Source organism: Crotalus tigris, unplaced genomic scaffold (assembly GCF_016545835.1).
Source record: "Crotalus tigris isolate CLP2741 ecotype Arizona unplaced genomic scaffold, ASM1654583v1 scf7180000018867.1602434, whole genome shotgun sequence".
NCBI lineage: Eukaryota > Metazoa > Chordata > Lepidosauria > Squamata > Viperidae > Crotalus > Crotalus tigris.
The window spans coordinates 1,382,501-1,400,236 of NW_024097246.1; the positions used below are offsets into that span (position 1 = coordinate 1,382,501).

At 40.8% G+C, this 17,736-nt stretch overlaps 2 protein-coding genes across 4 annotated transcripts in view; one reads left to right on the forward strand and one right to left on the reverse strand.

Annotated features, from left to right (window-relative positions):
• The window catches only part of LOC120314246 (C-type lectin domain family 2 member D-like), a 30,434-nt gene extending 19,770 nt beyond the window's left edge, over window positions 1-10,664 (forward strand). Inside the window, exon 7 of one of the 2 annotated variants that reach the window (XM_039357125.1) lies at window positions 10,148-10,664. In XM_039357125.1, coding sequence (XP_039213059.1) covers window positions 10,148-10,256 — 109 coding nt within the window. In that variant the 3' untranslated portion in view covers window positions 10,257-10,664. Of the gene's footprint in view, window positions 1-2,096; window positions 2,528-10,147 lie in introns of those variants that run through there. The other variant, XM_039357126.1, reaches the window with a different exon arrangement.
• LOC120314247 (C-type lectin domain family 2 member D-like) lies at window positions 325-15,702 on the reverse strand. Of its 2 annotated transcripts, none has more exons than XM_039357127.1 (7): window positions 15,149-15,702; window positions 12,505-12,565; window positions 11,182-11,274; window positions 9,720-9,800; window positions 5,537-5,721; window positions 2,533-2,636; window positions 325-833 (listed from the first exon to the last, which is right to left on the reverse strand). In XM_039357127.1, the coding sequence occupies exons 2-7, from the start codon at window positions 12,521-12,523 to the stop codon at window positions 710-712; spliced, it is 606 nt and encodes a 201-aa protein (XP_039213061.1). In that variant the 5' UTR covers window positions 12,524-12,565; window positions 15,149-15,702; the 3' UTR covers window positions 325-709. The 2 variants fall into 2 exon arrangements, with proteins under 2 accessions (XP_039213061.1, XP_039213062.1); XM_039357128.1 differs by lacking the exon at window positions 15,149-15,702 and adding an exon at window positions 14,501-15,124.
• Window positions 15,703-17,736: the final 2,034 nt, after the last annotated feature.

Genomic DNA, 17,736 nt, shown 5'->3' on the forward strand with positions numbered 1-17,736 from the left:
GTCGGGAACAAGTGTTGTATTTGTCAGCAACACTTGCCATGATTCAAGAGGCCTTGCTGCTTGCTTTGCGTTGCTCTGCTTTGCCTTGCCTAACCTTGCCCTGTGCGAGTTCACCGTGACCCAGCTTGACTCTGGCTTGGGCCTTGGCCCTGGCGAACTCTCTCTGGAGACACCTGTGACCAAGTTTCCTGAAGTGTTTTTGCTATCAGAACTGTCCTTCTCTCTCTTGGACTGCTAGCTTCAAGGAACTGCTTGAGGTGCGCGCGCATGTTACAGCTTTGCTTTTGGGCTTAAAGTGAACTGTGGGGATTTGGGGGAAGGTGGGTTCAATCAAAGGAATTCAAGCCTTCGCGTTCACCAGTGTTACTTATGTGCCCCGTCCTGGGTCATAATAAAGATTTCTACCTTGAGAAGATTCAAACCTAGAGGAAGACGAGGCCTGCTGCAATTCCCTTGAGTTATCTTGTGCTGAATTGTCCTGCAGTGAGTCGGCTGGGGCAAGTCAGCCATGGCGACTTGTACTAGACCCAGAGGAGGAACAGAGCAACTTTGTTAAGCTAGGATTTCAAGATGGATCCTCAGATTTACAACTCAAATCTATGTGGCAACTAGCAAAACTGGGTGTGATAGGAGATACTACTCACAAACGTGCTTCTTCAATAAACTCTGGTCAAGCCAGGGGCTCCCTTTTTTTTTTTATGAGGTTGCATTATCCGGGCTTGCTACAACTTTCTGGACGGCTGCAGAGAAAATGTTTCTCCATGGAGCATATGGTACTACTGGCTCCTTTTCCATCTACATAAGCACAGAAACCTTCTCCTCGCACTGCAAACCTGAAAAAGGACAAGGAGTTACTATCTGCCTGGGCAGAAAATAGCATTGCAAAAATGATTCTTCCAAGAACGTCCCCATCTTTAGAGAATAGGGAACATCCACCAGCACTGCACTTTCAAATGCACTGGGTCGTTATTTCTATTTTCTGTTCTTAGAAGAGATTCCAGAATGTTTTGAATTCATCAATGGGTAGCTAGACCCAAAAAGACAATTAGCCAAACCTTAACGAAGTAACTTCCATGAACTGTTTTCAGAATTCAGTTAACATTTTAAATCTGAATATTGTAAGTTGTGAGCACTTCCTAAATAATAGAAATTTGGGTATGATACATGGTTATCTATTTGCCATTTAATAATCTGAGTTATTTAGTATCAAGGAAGCACATATGGGTTTTGTTGTTAGGTATCTGGGGAAAACTTCAGCATTTGGTCTTTGAAGTACAAAGCGCAAAAGTAACATTTTGGTTCAAAATTTCAGTGATCAACTAGAAAGTTAGGCATCTTCCTTGCACCTCTGAGGTATTGCACTGAAACACTGAAATTTTAAATTCAATTTTCAGATCCACACTTCGTAATTCAAATTCCAAATGTTGTAGACTTGCTAAAGTGTTTGATATGTACCTAGCTTTAAATTCATTAAACTTTCAAGCACCTGACTTGATTATAATCAGCCTTAAAATATTACAAATAACTTGAACAGAAATTAATGGTGCCATTTAGTTCCTTTTACACGCTTGCAGAATATGAAATGTAGAATTGAGGGCAATACACGCACACAGTGGATTTCAACACTAGAAACTATTCCTCTATATACTACCGATTCTTCTCTTTTACTATTTGATTAAATCATTCAGTTTGAAGGCTGTTTGATCAAATCTCCAAATCAGATTCCCTTCTCCCAATCCAATTGCCAAATCATTCTGATTTGATGATTTGGTTGATTTTCAAATAAACATCCTTTCCAAAAAGGTTGAATCAACATTCTGAATTATGGATATGAATCAAATCAGGGATAGTTGATACATCATTAATATACACAGTGGATCTTTAACATGTGTACATTTACCATTTCACTATTATCTTGTTAATACAGCAGGATATGAATAAGATTAAGAGTGGTTGATACTTCACTAATACATGCACTTGGTTTTTAATATATACACCCACATTTGCTATTTCACTATAACCTAGAATAATAAAGCACTGTTTCTCAGCCTTGATAAATTTATGATATGTGGACTTTAACTCTCTGAATTCCCCAGCCAGCATTTCAGGAAAAAAAGCAAATTGCCTTTCAACAACAACAACAACAAAAAAAAAAAAAAAAAAAAAACAAATTCCAACTTTAGGACCAACTGAGTTGTTCCTCCCTGCTTACAAAATATCAGAATTGACACCAGACCCATCTGCTCTTGGAGTTCGTGTATCATCTCAGCTATCCTGAACATCTATGTCCATCACAGCTGGCCAGCAATGTGGAGATCACCAGATGTTGCATTCTATCGCCCAAACAATTCTTTTTTTTCTTCCCATTTCTGTGTCTTATTTTGGGGGGAAAGAAGCTTAGCCAAAAATTATCTTAATTCTTGTTATTCTTTCAATTGCTCAAGCTGAACTGTAATGTCTATAAATGCTTCAAAAAGAAAATAGTTCTATAAGTCCTATAAACAAACAAATAAACAAATACAACATACTTACTGGTGTTTAAACTCTGTGCCATTGAACCATTTCCAGACCTGATTAATTTCTCTTGAGAGACCAAACCAATAATGAAAGGGATGGAAAATTTCCACCCAAAAATCCTAAAAGGGGAAAAAATGTATAGTATAGTAAAATCCTTATTTAGCACATTAATTGGAGAAAGAGGCTGTTATGTTCATTTCTACAAGAACATAAAATTAAGATAATATTAACCTATTAATTGAATTGATGTATACAGTCATATGAAAAAGTAAGTACACTCTCTTTGAGTTCTATGGTTTTACATATCAGGACATAGTAAAAATCAGCTGGTCCTTAGCAATTCTTAAAAGTATGCAAATACAACCTCTGATGAACAACAACACATGACAGTGGTTCTCAACCTGTGGGTCGGGACCCCGTTTGGGATTGAACGACCATTTCACGGAGGTCGCCAAACAATGCAGTCCGCCATTTCCCCCCCCCCCCTTTTCCTTAGCTGTGCTACTCCCTTTTATTCTATTGGCTTTTGAAAGCCAATAGAATAGACTCTCTTGAATAGAGTCTAATTCTATTGGCTTTCAAAAGCCAATAGGAATTGTCCAGGCTGTCTCTGCCCTGCTGAGCCCGCCAAAAGTGCCATTCTGCAAATGGTGCTGCACCAGTTGAGCAGTCCTCGACTTATGACCGGTTGAGTAGTCCTCGACTTACGACCGGTTGGGGGTCACGGCATTAAAAAGGTTGAGAACCACTGTATTATACCATGTCATCATTTATTTTATGAAAAAAAAAAAATCAAAATGGAGAAGCCCTGTGGGAAAAATGAAACACACCCTTACTGCTTCTAGAGAGGTATGAAGGGGCTAAGTAGTAACCAAGTGCTGTGTCAATGCTAATCAAGTGCCCTTGATCCATTGATCATCAGCAATTGTGAGTAGCTCTATAAAAGGCAAAGTTTTAGGTCTCCAGCACTGAGGTGTGTGTTAGCACAGTGATGGCGAACCTTTTAGAGACTGAATGCCCAAAAACCACCCCCCCCGTCCCCGCTCCACTGTGCCCGCTGGACCACCCACCACCTCCATGGCCTGCCACAGATCACCCAGGCAGCCCAGCAGCATCATGGTGGCCACGCCCTCCACCCGTACCCTGCAGCGCAATGGGCGGAGTCTTGCCCCCGCTGCCTGGCTACCATGTCCTTGGCTGCGCAGCATTGTGTGGGCCACCCAGGGGCGACTCTCCTCCAGAGGGCTGCTGGTGAGGAGGGGGCTGTGGGAGGGGCTGGGGCAACGGTGCATGTGCCCACAGAAAGAACTCTGAGTGCCGCCTCTGGCACTCATGCCATAGGTTCGCCACCACTGTGTTAGCACAATGCCAAAGAGTGAAGACACCAGCAATGATCTTAGAGAAGCAATTGTTGCTGCCCATCACTTTGGGAAGGGTTATAAGGCCATTTCCCAATAATTTAAAGTCCATCATTCTACAGTGAGGAAGATTATTCACAATTGGAAAACATTCAAGACAGTTGCCAACCTTCCCAGAAGTAGACGTCCTAGCAAATTCACTCCAAGTTGAGACCATGCAAATGTTCAGAGAAATTGCAAAAACTCCAAGAGTTACTCAGCTAGCATGTTAAATATTAAAGTTCATGACAGTAGACTTAGAAAAAGACTGAACAAGTATGGTTTGTTTGGAATGATTGCCAGGAAAAAGTCTCTTCTCTCTAAAAAGCACATGGCAGCATAATTGGTTTGCAAAGTTGCACCTGAACAAATCAAAAGACTTCTTTGGAAGTCTTTGGACAGACGAGACCAAAGTGGAGATATCTGGCCATAATGCACAGTATCACATTTGGTGAATACCAAACATAGCATATCAGCAGGACCATCACATACAAGCAAAGTGGTGCAAAGATGATGCTTTGGGTTAGATTTGCATCCACAAGACCTGGACACCTTGCAGTTATTGAGTCGACCACGAACTCCTCTGAATACAAAATATTCTAGGGTCAAATGTGAGACCATCTGTCTGATAGCTAAAGCTTGGCTGACATTGGGTCATGACAATGATCCCAAGCAGACCAGTAAATCTACAATAGAATGGCTGAAAAAGAAAAGAATCAATGTGTGGCAATGGCCCAGTCAAAGTCCAGATCTCAACCTGATTGAAATGCTGTAGTGGGAATTCAAGACATCTGTGCATAAATAAATGCCCACAAATCTCAATGAACTGAAGCAACATTGTGAAGAAGAATGAGCCAAAATTCCTCCCCAACGATGCGAGAGTGATAAAATCATACAATCAATTACTTCAAGTTATTGTTGCTAAAGATGGTTCTACAAATGATTGAATCATAAGGTGTTCTTACTTTTTCACATGATTTCTCCATTTTGGCTTCCTTTTTGTAAAGTAAATGACATGGTGTAATATGTCAGGTGTTGTTGTTCATCTTAGGTTGTATTTACCTAATTTTAAGAACTGCTAAGGACCAGATGATTTTTACTATGTCCTGATACGTAAGACCACAGAACTCAAAGAGGGTGGAATAATTTTTTCACATGACTGTATGTAACTACCTTGTCAAGACAATTTCAGATAGAGTGGGCTGGTCTGTTATTCTGGGGAGATAACTTCCCAGAAACTGAGAAATTAGGCTGTCCAAGAATATGTGGCTGGACACCATCAGAGCTGACACTAGCTAGAACATAGAAAAAAAATCAAAGAAGTAAAGCAAGATTGGAAGATGTGGGGACCTGGCCCACAGAACTGCCAAGAGTCAAACAGGATTGAATGGATAACAACATCATGATCAATGGCTTCTGGATTTTTTAATCCATTCTTTAAGTTAGCTGAAACTGTTGCAATGTAAAATATCATTTGGATACCTTGAGGGCATACACAGACAAACAGAATGAGAATTTTAGTAATATATTGATAGTAACAATAAATACAATAGGACTGCTTTTTATATGTGTGAATGCCAGGACAATTATCGAATTAAGAATGATGTCTAATTATTCCTTACCAATTCCTTCTGTGTATCAATCACAGCCAAGGATGCATTAAATGAAGAGCAGGTCTTTAAACTGAGAGTCCAATTCTTTTCTTCTTTTGATATGTAGAAACATTTTCCTCTATATCCAATCCAGAAATCAGGGCAGGCAGCATTTACAATGGAAAGGCAAGGCAGACACATTTTTGTTCTATAAACTGGAAAAAGAAAACCAAAATGGCCAAATCTTAGAGCTCACAATTAACTACAATTCTGACAACATAGTTTGACTAGTTAATATTAATCTACCTCATTTAAACTGCAATTCCAGGATATAAGGAAACCAAATGAGTTAACCTGTAAATACAGCTAGTGTTAAGTGGAGAATATCAGAAGCCAAGGTGATTCAAATGAATACAAGTTTATTTCATGTAAATCCTCTTTATTGCATGTAGATTGCATGTAGATTCCCAGAAGTAGCTGAACTACCAACAGTAAAAGCAAATTGGCAGTAGATCAGAGTCAGTAGAATTCAAGGTGGGGTGGACTTAAATCTCTTGTGGGTGCAAAGGGACTTGAGACTGATGATGTGCTTGACCCCTCCCCCAGGGTCAGCCTGGTCATCTCCTACAAACAGTTCTCAATTACCAACCACATTTGGGCCTAGCAATTCCATCACTAAGAATAGGCTTCTAAAGTGAAAAATCACATGACTGCCCAAGTTATAAAGGCAGTTAGTTGTCAGTTTCAGCTGCACTGAAAGACATCACCACAAGCAACATTACATGACTGCAACTTGCGACTTCCCCATTGACTTTGCTTGTCAGAAACTGCCCAAAACTAGAACTAGTAGATGAATTTGTGTACCTTGATAAAAATTTTATTAAAAGTGGGAAATGGATAGAGAAAGTTTAAGACTGCAAATACTGATAAAAAGGAAGGAGAGGATATGTGGTCCATTGTAGGGAATAAATATCAAGAAAAGTAAAAATAATTACTAAATTATTTAGTAATTTGTTTAAGTAATGTATCTAGATTTATTTGTATTTTATACTTTTCTTAAGATTTTTTGAAGAAACTCTAATTAAGCCTATATCCAGCTCTGGGATAGTCGGGGGAGGGAAGGGGAGGGTTGGGGAGGGATGGGGAAAATTGTTTTGTTTTTGTATTGTAAAATCTTATAAATTTTCAATAAAAAAAGTAAAAATAGCTTGTGAATAAGAGTGTAGTTCTACCTATTTTCTTGTGTTCTTTGAAAATGCTATCAAATGGGACTTAGGAGGTGCCTTTTCTATTGTGGTGCCTGCCCTCGGGAATTAGAGCTGTGACGATGCAGCGATTAGAATGCAGTATTGCAGACTAATTCTGTTGACTGCCAGCTGCCCCCAGTTTGGCTGTTCGATCCTGACCAGTTCAGGGTTGACTCAGGTTTACATCCTTCTGAGGTCAGTAAAATGAGGAGCCAGATTTTGGGGCCAATAAGCTGACTATGTAAAACTGCTTAGAGACGGCTGTAAATCACTATGAAGTGGTACATAAGTCTAACTGCTATTGCTATTAAGTTCCCCCCAGCCTGAGATCAGACTGGCCTGACTTGGCTTTTGGGAAAGCTCTGAAGACCTGGCTATTCTCTTGGGCTAGGATGCTACATGAGTTCTCCGGGGAGGTATAATAGATGTTGGTGTGTGACCAACTGTGAACTTCATTATTATTTTATTTTGTTAACCAAATATATTGTAATTTTATTTCTATAGCTATATGTTGCCTGGAATCCTACTTCTTGCAAGTTGGATGACCATGTATATTCTTTAAATTAGTGCTCCCAAAACTGTTTCTTTAATCACGCAAAACCATTTATCTGAAAATCCTTTTTATCCAATGTAGGGTACTCTAAGTCAATTTACCATATATGCCGGCGTACAAGGCGACTTCCGCAAGCGTTAAAATCATCGCCAAAGATGGGGGTCATCTTATACGCCGAGTCGTCTTAAACGCTGGAAATACTGGTAGTTTCCGGCGTATAAGACGACGTTCTAGGAATGCGGCTCGGCGACAAAGACGGGGGTTGTCTTATATGCCAGGTCGCCTTGTACACCGGCATATACGGTAAATGTCTCTGTTGGGATGAGGACTTCAACTCCCAGAATTCCACAGCCAGCGTTGCTGGCTGTGGAATTCTGGGAGTTGATGTCCACATGCCTTAAAATTGTCAAGTTTGGGAAACACTGGGATAGGGTAATAGGTTCTTATGTCATTACCCAAATTACCCAAAGGAAAACAACTTTCACCCGATATTGGGTAATTCACCCAGGTTTGGGTAGCATTGCTTAAAACAAAATAAATAACTAAATATGGAAGTGAGAATTCAGCATGTAAGGAGAAACATAAAAGTAGATTACCATATATTCCGGCGTATAAGACGACTGGGCATATAAGACGACCCCCCAACTTTTGAGAAGATTTTCAGGCTTTAGAAAGTCGTCTTATACGCCGGAAAATACGGTACAATATTGAATTTCTGTTTATAGATGAGCACAATAGGAGCTCCATTCCTTTGTTGCTAGAAAGCGAGTGTTGCCCACCACTGCTTCCCTAATGCTTCCTGAACTCAGCTGGTATTTTTTCCCCATATATTTTATTGATTTTTTAAAACATAAATCACTTAATAGTTGGTAAACGGTGTGTTTGCTGGGTTTACATTTGTAAAGAAAAATTTAAAAATTTAAATGGGATTTTTGAATGCTTTGTCCTGCTGGCTGTGGAATTCTGGGAGTTGAAGTCCATATGCCTTAAAATTGTCAAGGTTGAGAAACACTGTGTTAGTGCTTATTTCTGCAAAAAAAAAAAAAAACAAATAGGGCTGGCCACTAGGGGGCAGATTGGTTTTAAATTCAGAGAACAGCTACTCGGCGTATAAGACGACCCCCGACTTTTGAGAAGATTTTCAGGGTTTAGAAAGTCATCTTATACACCGGAAAATACGGTAGCTATCATAGTGAGGGAAGTCAACTCCCCAGAGAAGAAAATATTAAAAGGGCAGAAAAATATATTTCCTCAAAAGGATTTTAAAAGCAGAAACCAACCCTGACCCCAAGTCTCTCTGTCCCAAGCAGAAGCCAGCTCTGTACAAATGCAGATGTAAACCACCAGAAAGGCCCCAGGTAGGACATCAAGAAGACAAAGACACCTAAAATCTGCATACCCCACCTGAGACAGGACATGGTAGGATTAACTCACAAAGGCGAAAGGGCACACCCAGACTCAGGTCAGAATACATGACACAGGAAATACAAAGCCTAAAACAGGAACAGGAAACTATTTCAAACAAAAAGGCTTTCAGAGAGTATAAAAACTTACTACCCTCATGTGCTCAGCTTCTTCTCTCTCCTCTTTCCTGCCAGAACCATCTTTCGGTCTGGCTCTTCAATAAACTGCAACCTTCTTTCTAAAGCAGTCGCCACGTTGTTTATTTATCCTCGGCTTGGATGAACCAGGATGAAGACTTTTCTTTCAACAATTGGAAAAGACCAAATTTGGTGTAGTGATTAAGACATCAGGCTAAAAACTGGGAGACTGGGAGTTCTAGTCCTGCCTTAGGCACAAAGGCAGCTGGGTGACCTTGGCCAGTCACTTTCTCTTAGCCCAGGGAAAGAGTTGGAGACAGGGGCAAGCTATTTCCAAAATCTTGCCACACAAACTGCAGAGACTTGTCCTGGCAGTTGCTAGAGTTAAGATTAACACAAAGGCATCATTAAAGAACTTCTCAAAAAAGCTACACTAGGAATGGATTACGTGAGTGTGTGTGATAAAACAAATCAAATGCAAATTTGTTTATGTTGGATTGGGCAGTCTTCTTTCCTTTCCTCTATTCACTCTGTATCTGCTTTGGCTTGTCACATAACAATCTTCTCTTCCTGGGACATTTGTGAGAGTGTCAAAAAAAAAGAAGTCTAGATGGCAATCACAGCAGTGCAATTAAATTCCTGCCTTTTGGATACGCAGGCAACATTTGACACATGTACAAAGTCTAATTTTCAACTGCACTGCAGCAATCCTCATCTTGACTCATTTGACGTACCTCACCCCCAGTTGCTGCTTTTTCCTTCCAAATTGTTCTGTGGTTTAGATTCATGCATGTGGTGATCTTCATTTAAATGATAACAGCAGCAGCAACAAAACTAAGGAGAAAGTTAAACAGAAATGTCTCTTTACTTACCAGCCACTGAAATTGTAACAACGATCAAAGCTGCAATTACAACAGCTACTACACTGAATTTTTGGCACTTAGGTTTGACCGCTGAAAAATAGATAGGAAAATATTAGGAGACGAAGTTCATAATTTTATTAAGACTGTTTAGATTTGTTAATGTTTTATTGTTTTATAAGCGACTCAGGGTTGTAGTCAGACTACAGCATAGTAAGTTAGATTTTGTTATCTAACTTGCAGCTGTTGATCCCACCAAGATAAATCCTGAATGTCCCTCATATCCTTCTCTCTCTCTTGATAACAAAGGTGGGGAACTATGGTCCTTTTATGACAAGTCATAAGGAAAGAATAAAGAAGCAGTTAGTCTGATTTCAAGGACCATAGAAGCACAGCCTTGGTGTCTGTTATGCGTGACCTTCAGATTTCTTTCTCCACAGAAAAGATAAAGTGGATCAGGAATGGCTTACACCCTCCATCCTTCTCATAGCTGTGAGACACACAAAGTCAATCTCAATCCCACTACTCTTAAATGCCGAACAGCTCTGACGGATGAGAAAGCTTGGCAACATTTGTGAGAGTGCTAAGTCCAAGTCCAAAAATTCTGTATCACAAAATACAATTCAAGTGCTGCATAGAGCAGTGGCCTCCAACCTTTCGGGCACAAGGGACTGGTTCTGTGGAGTTTTTCTGCAGACTGGAGGGGGGGGGGCATGGTTTGGTGCGCTGCCTACATCCCATGCATTTGCTTGTTGCATGACCCAGTTTCTGGCATGCCACAGACCAGTGTGGTTCGCAACCCGGGCCTTGGGGGATCCCTGGCAGGGGACAGCAGTGAAAAACAGAGCATGCCATCCCAACCTAATCATCAAGACCAATGGTTAGAATGCAGTACTGCAGGCTACTTCTGCTGACTGCCTGCAGCCAGCAGTTCGATTTCCACCAGCTCCAGGTTGACTCAGCCTTCCATCCTTCTGAAGTTGGTAAAACGAGGACCCGGATTGTTGGGGGCAAATATGCTGGCTCTGTAAACCGCTTAGAGAGGGCTGTAAAGCACTATGAAATGGTATATAAGTCTAAGTGCTATTGCTATCTTCTCCGAAAGCATTACAGCAGTTAACCAAATCTTGTTCTTTGAGACGAAGGTATTAACATCAATTCTTTCACCCTTGGATGGATGATCTGAACTTATGTCTCCAACAGTAATAGCCAAGTCAGTGGCAAGGTTTCTGTCCTGAAGGTTATGTGGGAAACTCACCAAACCTACTATGTTGGCCAAAAGTCAGTTTTGTGTGAGATTTTTTATTTTCAAATAGAGGAACATCCCAAATTCCTCTCCTCAAAACCAGGGAAAAAAAGTAAAATAAAATCCTGAATTTTGCACAGGGTGGCTCAGCTTCACCCACTCTGTTTCATTACTTCTCCCTCCAAGATTACAAAGGATCCCAGGCAGATTGTCTAGCTTTGTTCTTACCAGCATTACATGGACTCTCTGCATCAAAGCTTCCAGGAGAAGATGTACTTATGATATCAGTAGTCAAACGATCACAAGCTCCAGAAACTTCTTCTACCAAAATTGAAAGGCAAAAGACAATTCATAAAGTTAGGCTCTAGTTTTGCTATTGAGAAGACGCTGCCCCCAATACCCAACCAGACTTCCCTTTCTCAGACAAAACCACTTGAAAGATTTTAAAATAGCTGAAACCTCACAAAATCCTCAAATCTTGCATTGCTGAATATTCACAGGCAGAACTCAAGGTGACTTGCTAAAAATCTCATGAGAGTTGATCATCTTGCAAGATTTCAGGTAACTATAGTTGTAGGAAAAACAGGGCCTAGATCTGGGATATTTCTATTGCTTTTGTGGTGTACATTGGAAGATCTCTGCTTTTGCACAAGCAGGTATATATGTTGCTGAATTCTATCTGAAACTGACACTCCACACAGAATCCAAGATGTGAAAGTCTCTGATTTGCTTAACAAGCCTCTTAAAGCTTAGAACAGTGATGGCGAACCTTTTAGAGACTGAGTGCCCAAAAACTGCCCCTGCCCCTGCTCCACCCCCTGGCCCGCCTGCCCGCAGGGCCACTCACCGCCTCCAGGGCCCGCCACAAATCATCCAGACAGTCCAGCAGCACTATGGCAGCCACGCCCTCTGTCCGCATCCCGCAGCATCAACTGTGTGTGATGGGGCATGAGGGAAGAGTCTTGTCTACGCTTGCCTGGTTGCCATGTCTTTGGCTGCACTGCTCTGCATGGGACACATTCGGGAGCAACTCTTCTCCAGGAGGGCTGCTGGTGAAGAGGAGGTCACGGGGGAGGCAAAGCTGGGGCAACGGCATGTGTGGCCACAGAGAGGGCTCCGAGTGCCGCCTCTGGCACCCGTGCCATAGGTTCACCACCACTGGCTTAGAAGATCATCTGGAACAGTCCTTTCAGCTGCTCTTCCTGGTTCATCAAATTTAGAGTATTTGGTTCCAGTACAGTTCTTACCATAAAAAGCAGGGATGACTGAAGAAAACAATCCTACAGGTAACCATTTCTCTTACCAGTTTTCCCCAATTCTAGCTTGAATCCAGTTATCTCCAGATATTCAGATCAAAACTTTTCCCAATTCAAGTTTGTTTTTTCAACGCATGCCTGGCTTACTTATTGTGATTCCTCCACTTAGTAGCAACCAATGTTTTTAGCCATATAATCAATAAAGAGTTTTTCTCTGACTTCATTAGTACCCCAGGGCTTTTCTCCTGCTTCCTGTAGTTCTCAGCTAAGTGTAAGGAAGGTCTGAATGCCTCACCTGCAATTATTCCTGGCATCTTCCAAACTTTCTGTGTTACAAAAAAATATCAGGGTTCACACTGCATGGAAAGAAAAGAATTTACTGTACTCATCCCTGCACAGGAACATATATGTATATTTATCACATTATTTTTTTAGAAAGTATGGCAAGGCTATGGATCAGAAAAATGCATTTTAGGATATAGACACAAATGATCTATGTCAGTGGTTCTCAACCTTTTTAATGCCGCGACCCCCAACCGGTCATAAGTCGAGGACTACTCAACAGGTCGTAAGTCGAGGACTATCAACTGGTGCAGAACCATTCGCAGAATGGGACTTTTGGCGGGCTCAGCAGGGCAGAGACAACCTGGACAATTCCTATTGGCTTTTGAAAGCCAATAGAATTAGACTCTATTCAAGAGAGTCTATTCTATTGGCTTTCAAAAGCCAATAGAGTAAAAGGGAGTAGCACAGCTAAGGAAAAGGGGGAAAAATGGCGGACTGTGTTGTTTGGCGACCCCCGTGAAATAGTCGTTCGACCCCAAATGGGGTCCCGACCCACAGGTTGAGAACCACTGATCTATGTAATACAACAGAAAACAAGTGATCAAACAATAAAAGACGCTGGTTTACATGTGTGACTTGACCAATGCAAAACATTGGTTGTAGATAATATTCCCAAAGTGGCAAATTTACCTTGCATTATTCTTTCCCAGCTGGGTTTGTATCTTTCTTAAAATTTGCAAACTTATTCAAGGACTTTCAGAATATGCTATTGTGCAGTTGCCAAAAAGTAATTCTCACATGCCAAAGAAATGTCTTTGGCTAAGAAGGGAAAAATGTGTTTTCTTAAAATTTAAAAAAAACATGCAAATATCACATTTTCAAATGCTAATAATGAAGTCTGAAATTTGAGACAATAAGCCACCCTATTCTTAATGCCTGTGACTCACAACAAAGGCTGTTCCATGGAAAAGAAAAATCAGTTAGGTCATGCCAAATATATTTACAGCAGGATCTATAGTACAATACAACCCAGTGAAGACTCAAATGGGCTGCATGGAACAATACAGGTAGTCTTCGACTTACGACCACAATTAAGCCAATTATTTATGTTGCTAAGTGAAACATTTGTTAAGTGAGTTTTGCCCCATTTTATGACTTTTCCCACATTTGTTATGTGAATCATTGCAGGTGTTAAATTAGTAATTAAGTGAATCTGGCTTCCCCATTGGCTTCACTTGTCAAAAGGTTGCAAAAGGTGTTCATGTGATCTGGGGACACTACATAGTCATAAATATGAGTCAGTTGCCAAGCATATGAATTTTGATCACACGACCATGGGGATGCTGTAATGGGTGTGTGAAAAACGGCCACTTTTTTCAGTGATGTTGTAACTTCCAATGCTCACTAAACATATGGTTCTAAGTCGAGGACTACCTGCATTTAAATGGGCAATATACTGAAGAGTTTATAAGGTTGACTACCCTTCCATCCTTCCGTTGTCGGTACAATGAGGACCCAAATTGTTGGGAGCAGCATGCTGACTCTGTAACTGCTTAGCGAGGACTGTAAAGTATTATGAAGCAGTATATAAGTCTAAATGCTAGTGCTATACACCACAGTAAGTCTCTTGAATTGGGACCAGAAAGTTTTGAGTAAGGTTAAAATAAATGTTATCCTTAGTAACCTTAATGGACTTTTGCTGCCCAGGACTGAAAAATGATGCTTTAAGGATTTGTTTATAAATAAGAGGTGAGATATGGGAATAAGAGATCTTCCACTGAAATAGTAGAGAAGGTGATAAGTTATTAAAATATATGTGAAGTCATTTCTTTAAACATTTCTTTCTTTCCTTTCCTTGCACATTCTAATTCCTTTTTTAGTTGGTATTAGTTCTTTTTAACTGCAACGTTCAGTAACATTATTACAAAAGTGCTTTTTCTTCCACGTTCTAGTCAACAAAAAGCTTCATAGAAACCTCATTACAAGCCTGGAGTAAATATACTCACCAAAATGTACTGCAGTACTAAACTAATCCTACTAATTGTTGCATAATGTATATCATTAACACGTGTATGATCCAACCTAGTGTACCCCGTTTGCAAAATAAAGCCCCAAAACCCAGAGAAGGGCCTACATAAACTCTAATCACCACAAAGTTATTGTTGGGGGGGAAAAACCCATGCGCGATTAACCTCACACTAAAAGACACGCATGCTTTTTGACAAATTTCAAAGGGGGGGGGCGTGCCACCCCACTGCGAGTCCGCCGCCAAATACGCGAATATCCGCGAGGCCCAAATATAGCACTATCCAGACAGCCCCTTCAGATTTGTTAGGCCTCAAAATCTTCCAGCTCCTCGGGCTTAAAAAAAGCTTATCTGCCCTTCCTTTCCTACCAATTGCCCTGCGGCCAGCCTTGCCCCGCCCTCCCTTTTTGCTCTAGGCGTCTGGCAGCAGATCGCTCCGTGAAGGAACTTTGTAAGATTTGCTCGCCTTTCCCTTCTTCCGACCTGCCCATAAACAGACGCCCCCGCATCGTGGAGCGCAGCATTAAAAACACGGCCAGGCAGCAGCTCCCTTCGGCGCCAAGAGCGGGCCTGGCTTTCCGCGAGAGAAGCTTCCCCACCACCGGCAAACCCAGAGCCCCTTCCTCACCTGTGTGTATAGCGCCCGGGGGTTTCTTGCCTTTCCCCGCGTTTTGCAGCTTAGAGGCTAAATGACATCATTGGCGGGCTTACCGCCAAACGGGGAAGCTGGAGCACTGCCGAATCCAGGATCATTTGCAAAACATTTCCCCATCCGATCAAATGGCTGTCGCGACTTAAAGAAATGCAGAGGCCGCCGCTTTCGCTTTCCGCAAAAGAAGCGGCTCCCCCTCGAGTTGTGTTTCCCAATTTTGTCAAGTTTCCAACTTCAACTCTCAGAGTTCCTCAGTCCCCGGGTCTTAAAAGTTGTGGAGGTTGGGAAAGGCGACCCCACAGTGCTCTCCTTTTCGCCCCCAAGTCTGGGAGCTTCCGATTTGTGTCTTCTCCGAGTATGTGTCTGACCTCACTCGGAACAATCTAAGGCCAAATAGTCTGCAGCTCCCTAGTTATAGGCTGGCTAGTGCCCCCCAAAGAAATCGCACCCATGTTGATGTAGGGAAAATAAGAAAAGACAAAAATCTTTGCGTGGACGATGGCTTTTATGGAACCAAATCTAAGAACAGGCAACCTTGAAGTTCCTTTAGGACAGTGGTTCTCAACCTTTTTAATGTTGCGACCCCCAACCGGTCGTAAATCGAGGACTACTCAACTGGTGCAGCACCATTTGCAGAATGGGACTTTTGGCGGGCTCATCAGGGCAGAGACAGCCTGGACAATTCCTATTGGCTTTTGAAAGCCAATAGAATTAGACTCTATTCAAGAGAGTCTATTCTATTGGCTTTCAAAAGCCAATAGAATAAAAGGAGTAGCACAGCTAAGGAAAAGGGGAAACAAAATGGCAGACTGTATTGTTTGGTGACCCTCGTGAAATGGTTGTTCGACCCCAAATGGGGTCCTGGCCCACGGGTTGAGAACCACAGCTTTAGGAAGCCAAATTAAAACATCCCAGGCAGATGGCCATTTACACTCTGCATTAACCCTCTCTGGGGGCGAGTCTGGTGTAGTGGTTAAAACATAGGGATAGAAATGGGGAGGCGGTGAGTTCTAGTTTTGCCTGAGGCACAAAGCCAGCTGGGTGACCTTGGACCAGTTCCTCTCCCTCAGCCCTAGGAAGAAGAAGAAAAAGAAGGCAAGAGCAAACCATTTCCAAAATCTTGCCAGGAAAACTGCAAACAGTTCAGATATTTGAATTTAATAGTGAACTCGGATAGCATCAGTGTGATAGAAGCCAAACAGACCTCTTGACAAACAGAAGAAAGTAGAAACTTGGTTATGGTTTACAGAAGTCCACAAAAGTTTAATGAATGCAAGGGGAGATAAAACATCTCCATCTCCATCTACTTCCCATTATATCTCATTTACTGATTATCTTTTATCCCTTTTGTAATTAACAAGACATAGTTAGATTTCCAGGTGTTTTCTTTTCTGAAGGAATAGTTAAAAAAATAAAAATGAAGATTGGCATCTTGTGTTTTACTAGATACCTCAGCTTCATTAATGTTTCTTCTCCTGGAGTCAGAGGCTTTATTTCCCCATCCACATTTTGTCATCTTCTTTGTCAAATTCTCTCTGTGTGTGTAATAGTATAAAATCCTCGGACTCTGGGATGAATATAAAACTAAACTACAAACCAGAAAAAAATACATCCAGCATTAACAACAAAAAAGAAAATTGGTTGCTGTACAAAAAAAGGAAAAAAATGACCCAAGTATCAAATTTAACATTAAACATATAGAATCCACCCAGGCTGGATGCTGAAAATAAAAGATAGATCGATTTCAGAGAATGGATTTATTATATTTAACCAGACAACAATTTATAAGCTATGTTATTAAGAAGCAAACATGGATACTTGATCCAAGATAAAAGAGTTAACTATTGGGATGATTTGGGATAAATAAGCCATGGTAAACTTTCTATAACTTCACTACAATAATAGTTAACAGAAAGTTTTAAAGTTTTTATTTTATGGGCTTTTGTGTGTAGTTCTCCCCTTTAACTATTTTGTCATTAATGTAGTAGATAGGTGACAGGTTAATCATTTACAAATAGAGTTATACGTTTAAAAATTTGGAGGCCTGTTTCACAATGGGTGGGAAATTAATATTGTTGCAATGTATTTATAGAGGATAATATTTGTATATGTGTCTGTGTCTTTTTTAATGCACTTTTTTCATGTCTGGGTTTTTTATTTTTTAAAAACTTTTTAACTTTTGTATTTTAACTTTTTTTTTTTTTTTTTTTTTTTTTTTTTTTTTTTTAAAAAAGTAATTGTTAAGTGCCCGGGAAATTAGGAGATTCAGGCAGTTCAGATGAGTATAAAAATGTATTGAAAGCTTAAGTTCTCTACAAGAATCTGGCTAAGTGACCATTAAGGGAAATGAATGAGAATTAAGAATAGAAAGAAATTCAAGGTGGATTGAATTTAGATCTCATGCGGCTGCAAAGGGACTCATGACAAATGATATGGCTGACCCCTCCCTCAGGCTCAGCCTGGTCATCTCCTACAGTAAAATCACTGTGTCATGGTTCCGACAGATGAAACTCTTCAAAGAACTTCGAGGCATTGTTTACCTTAAAGAATCTTTATTTGAGTAG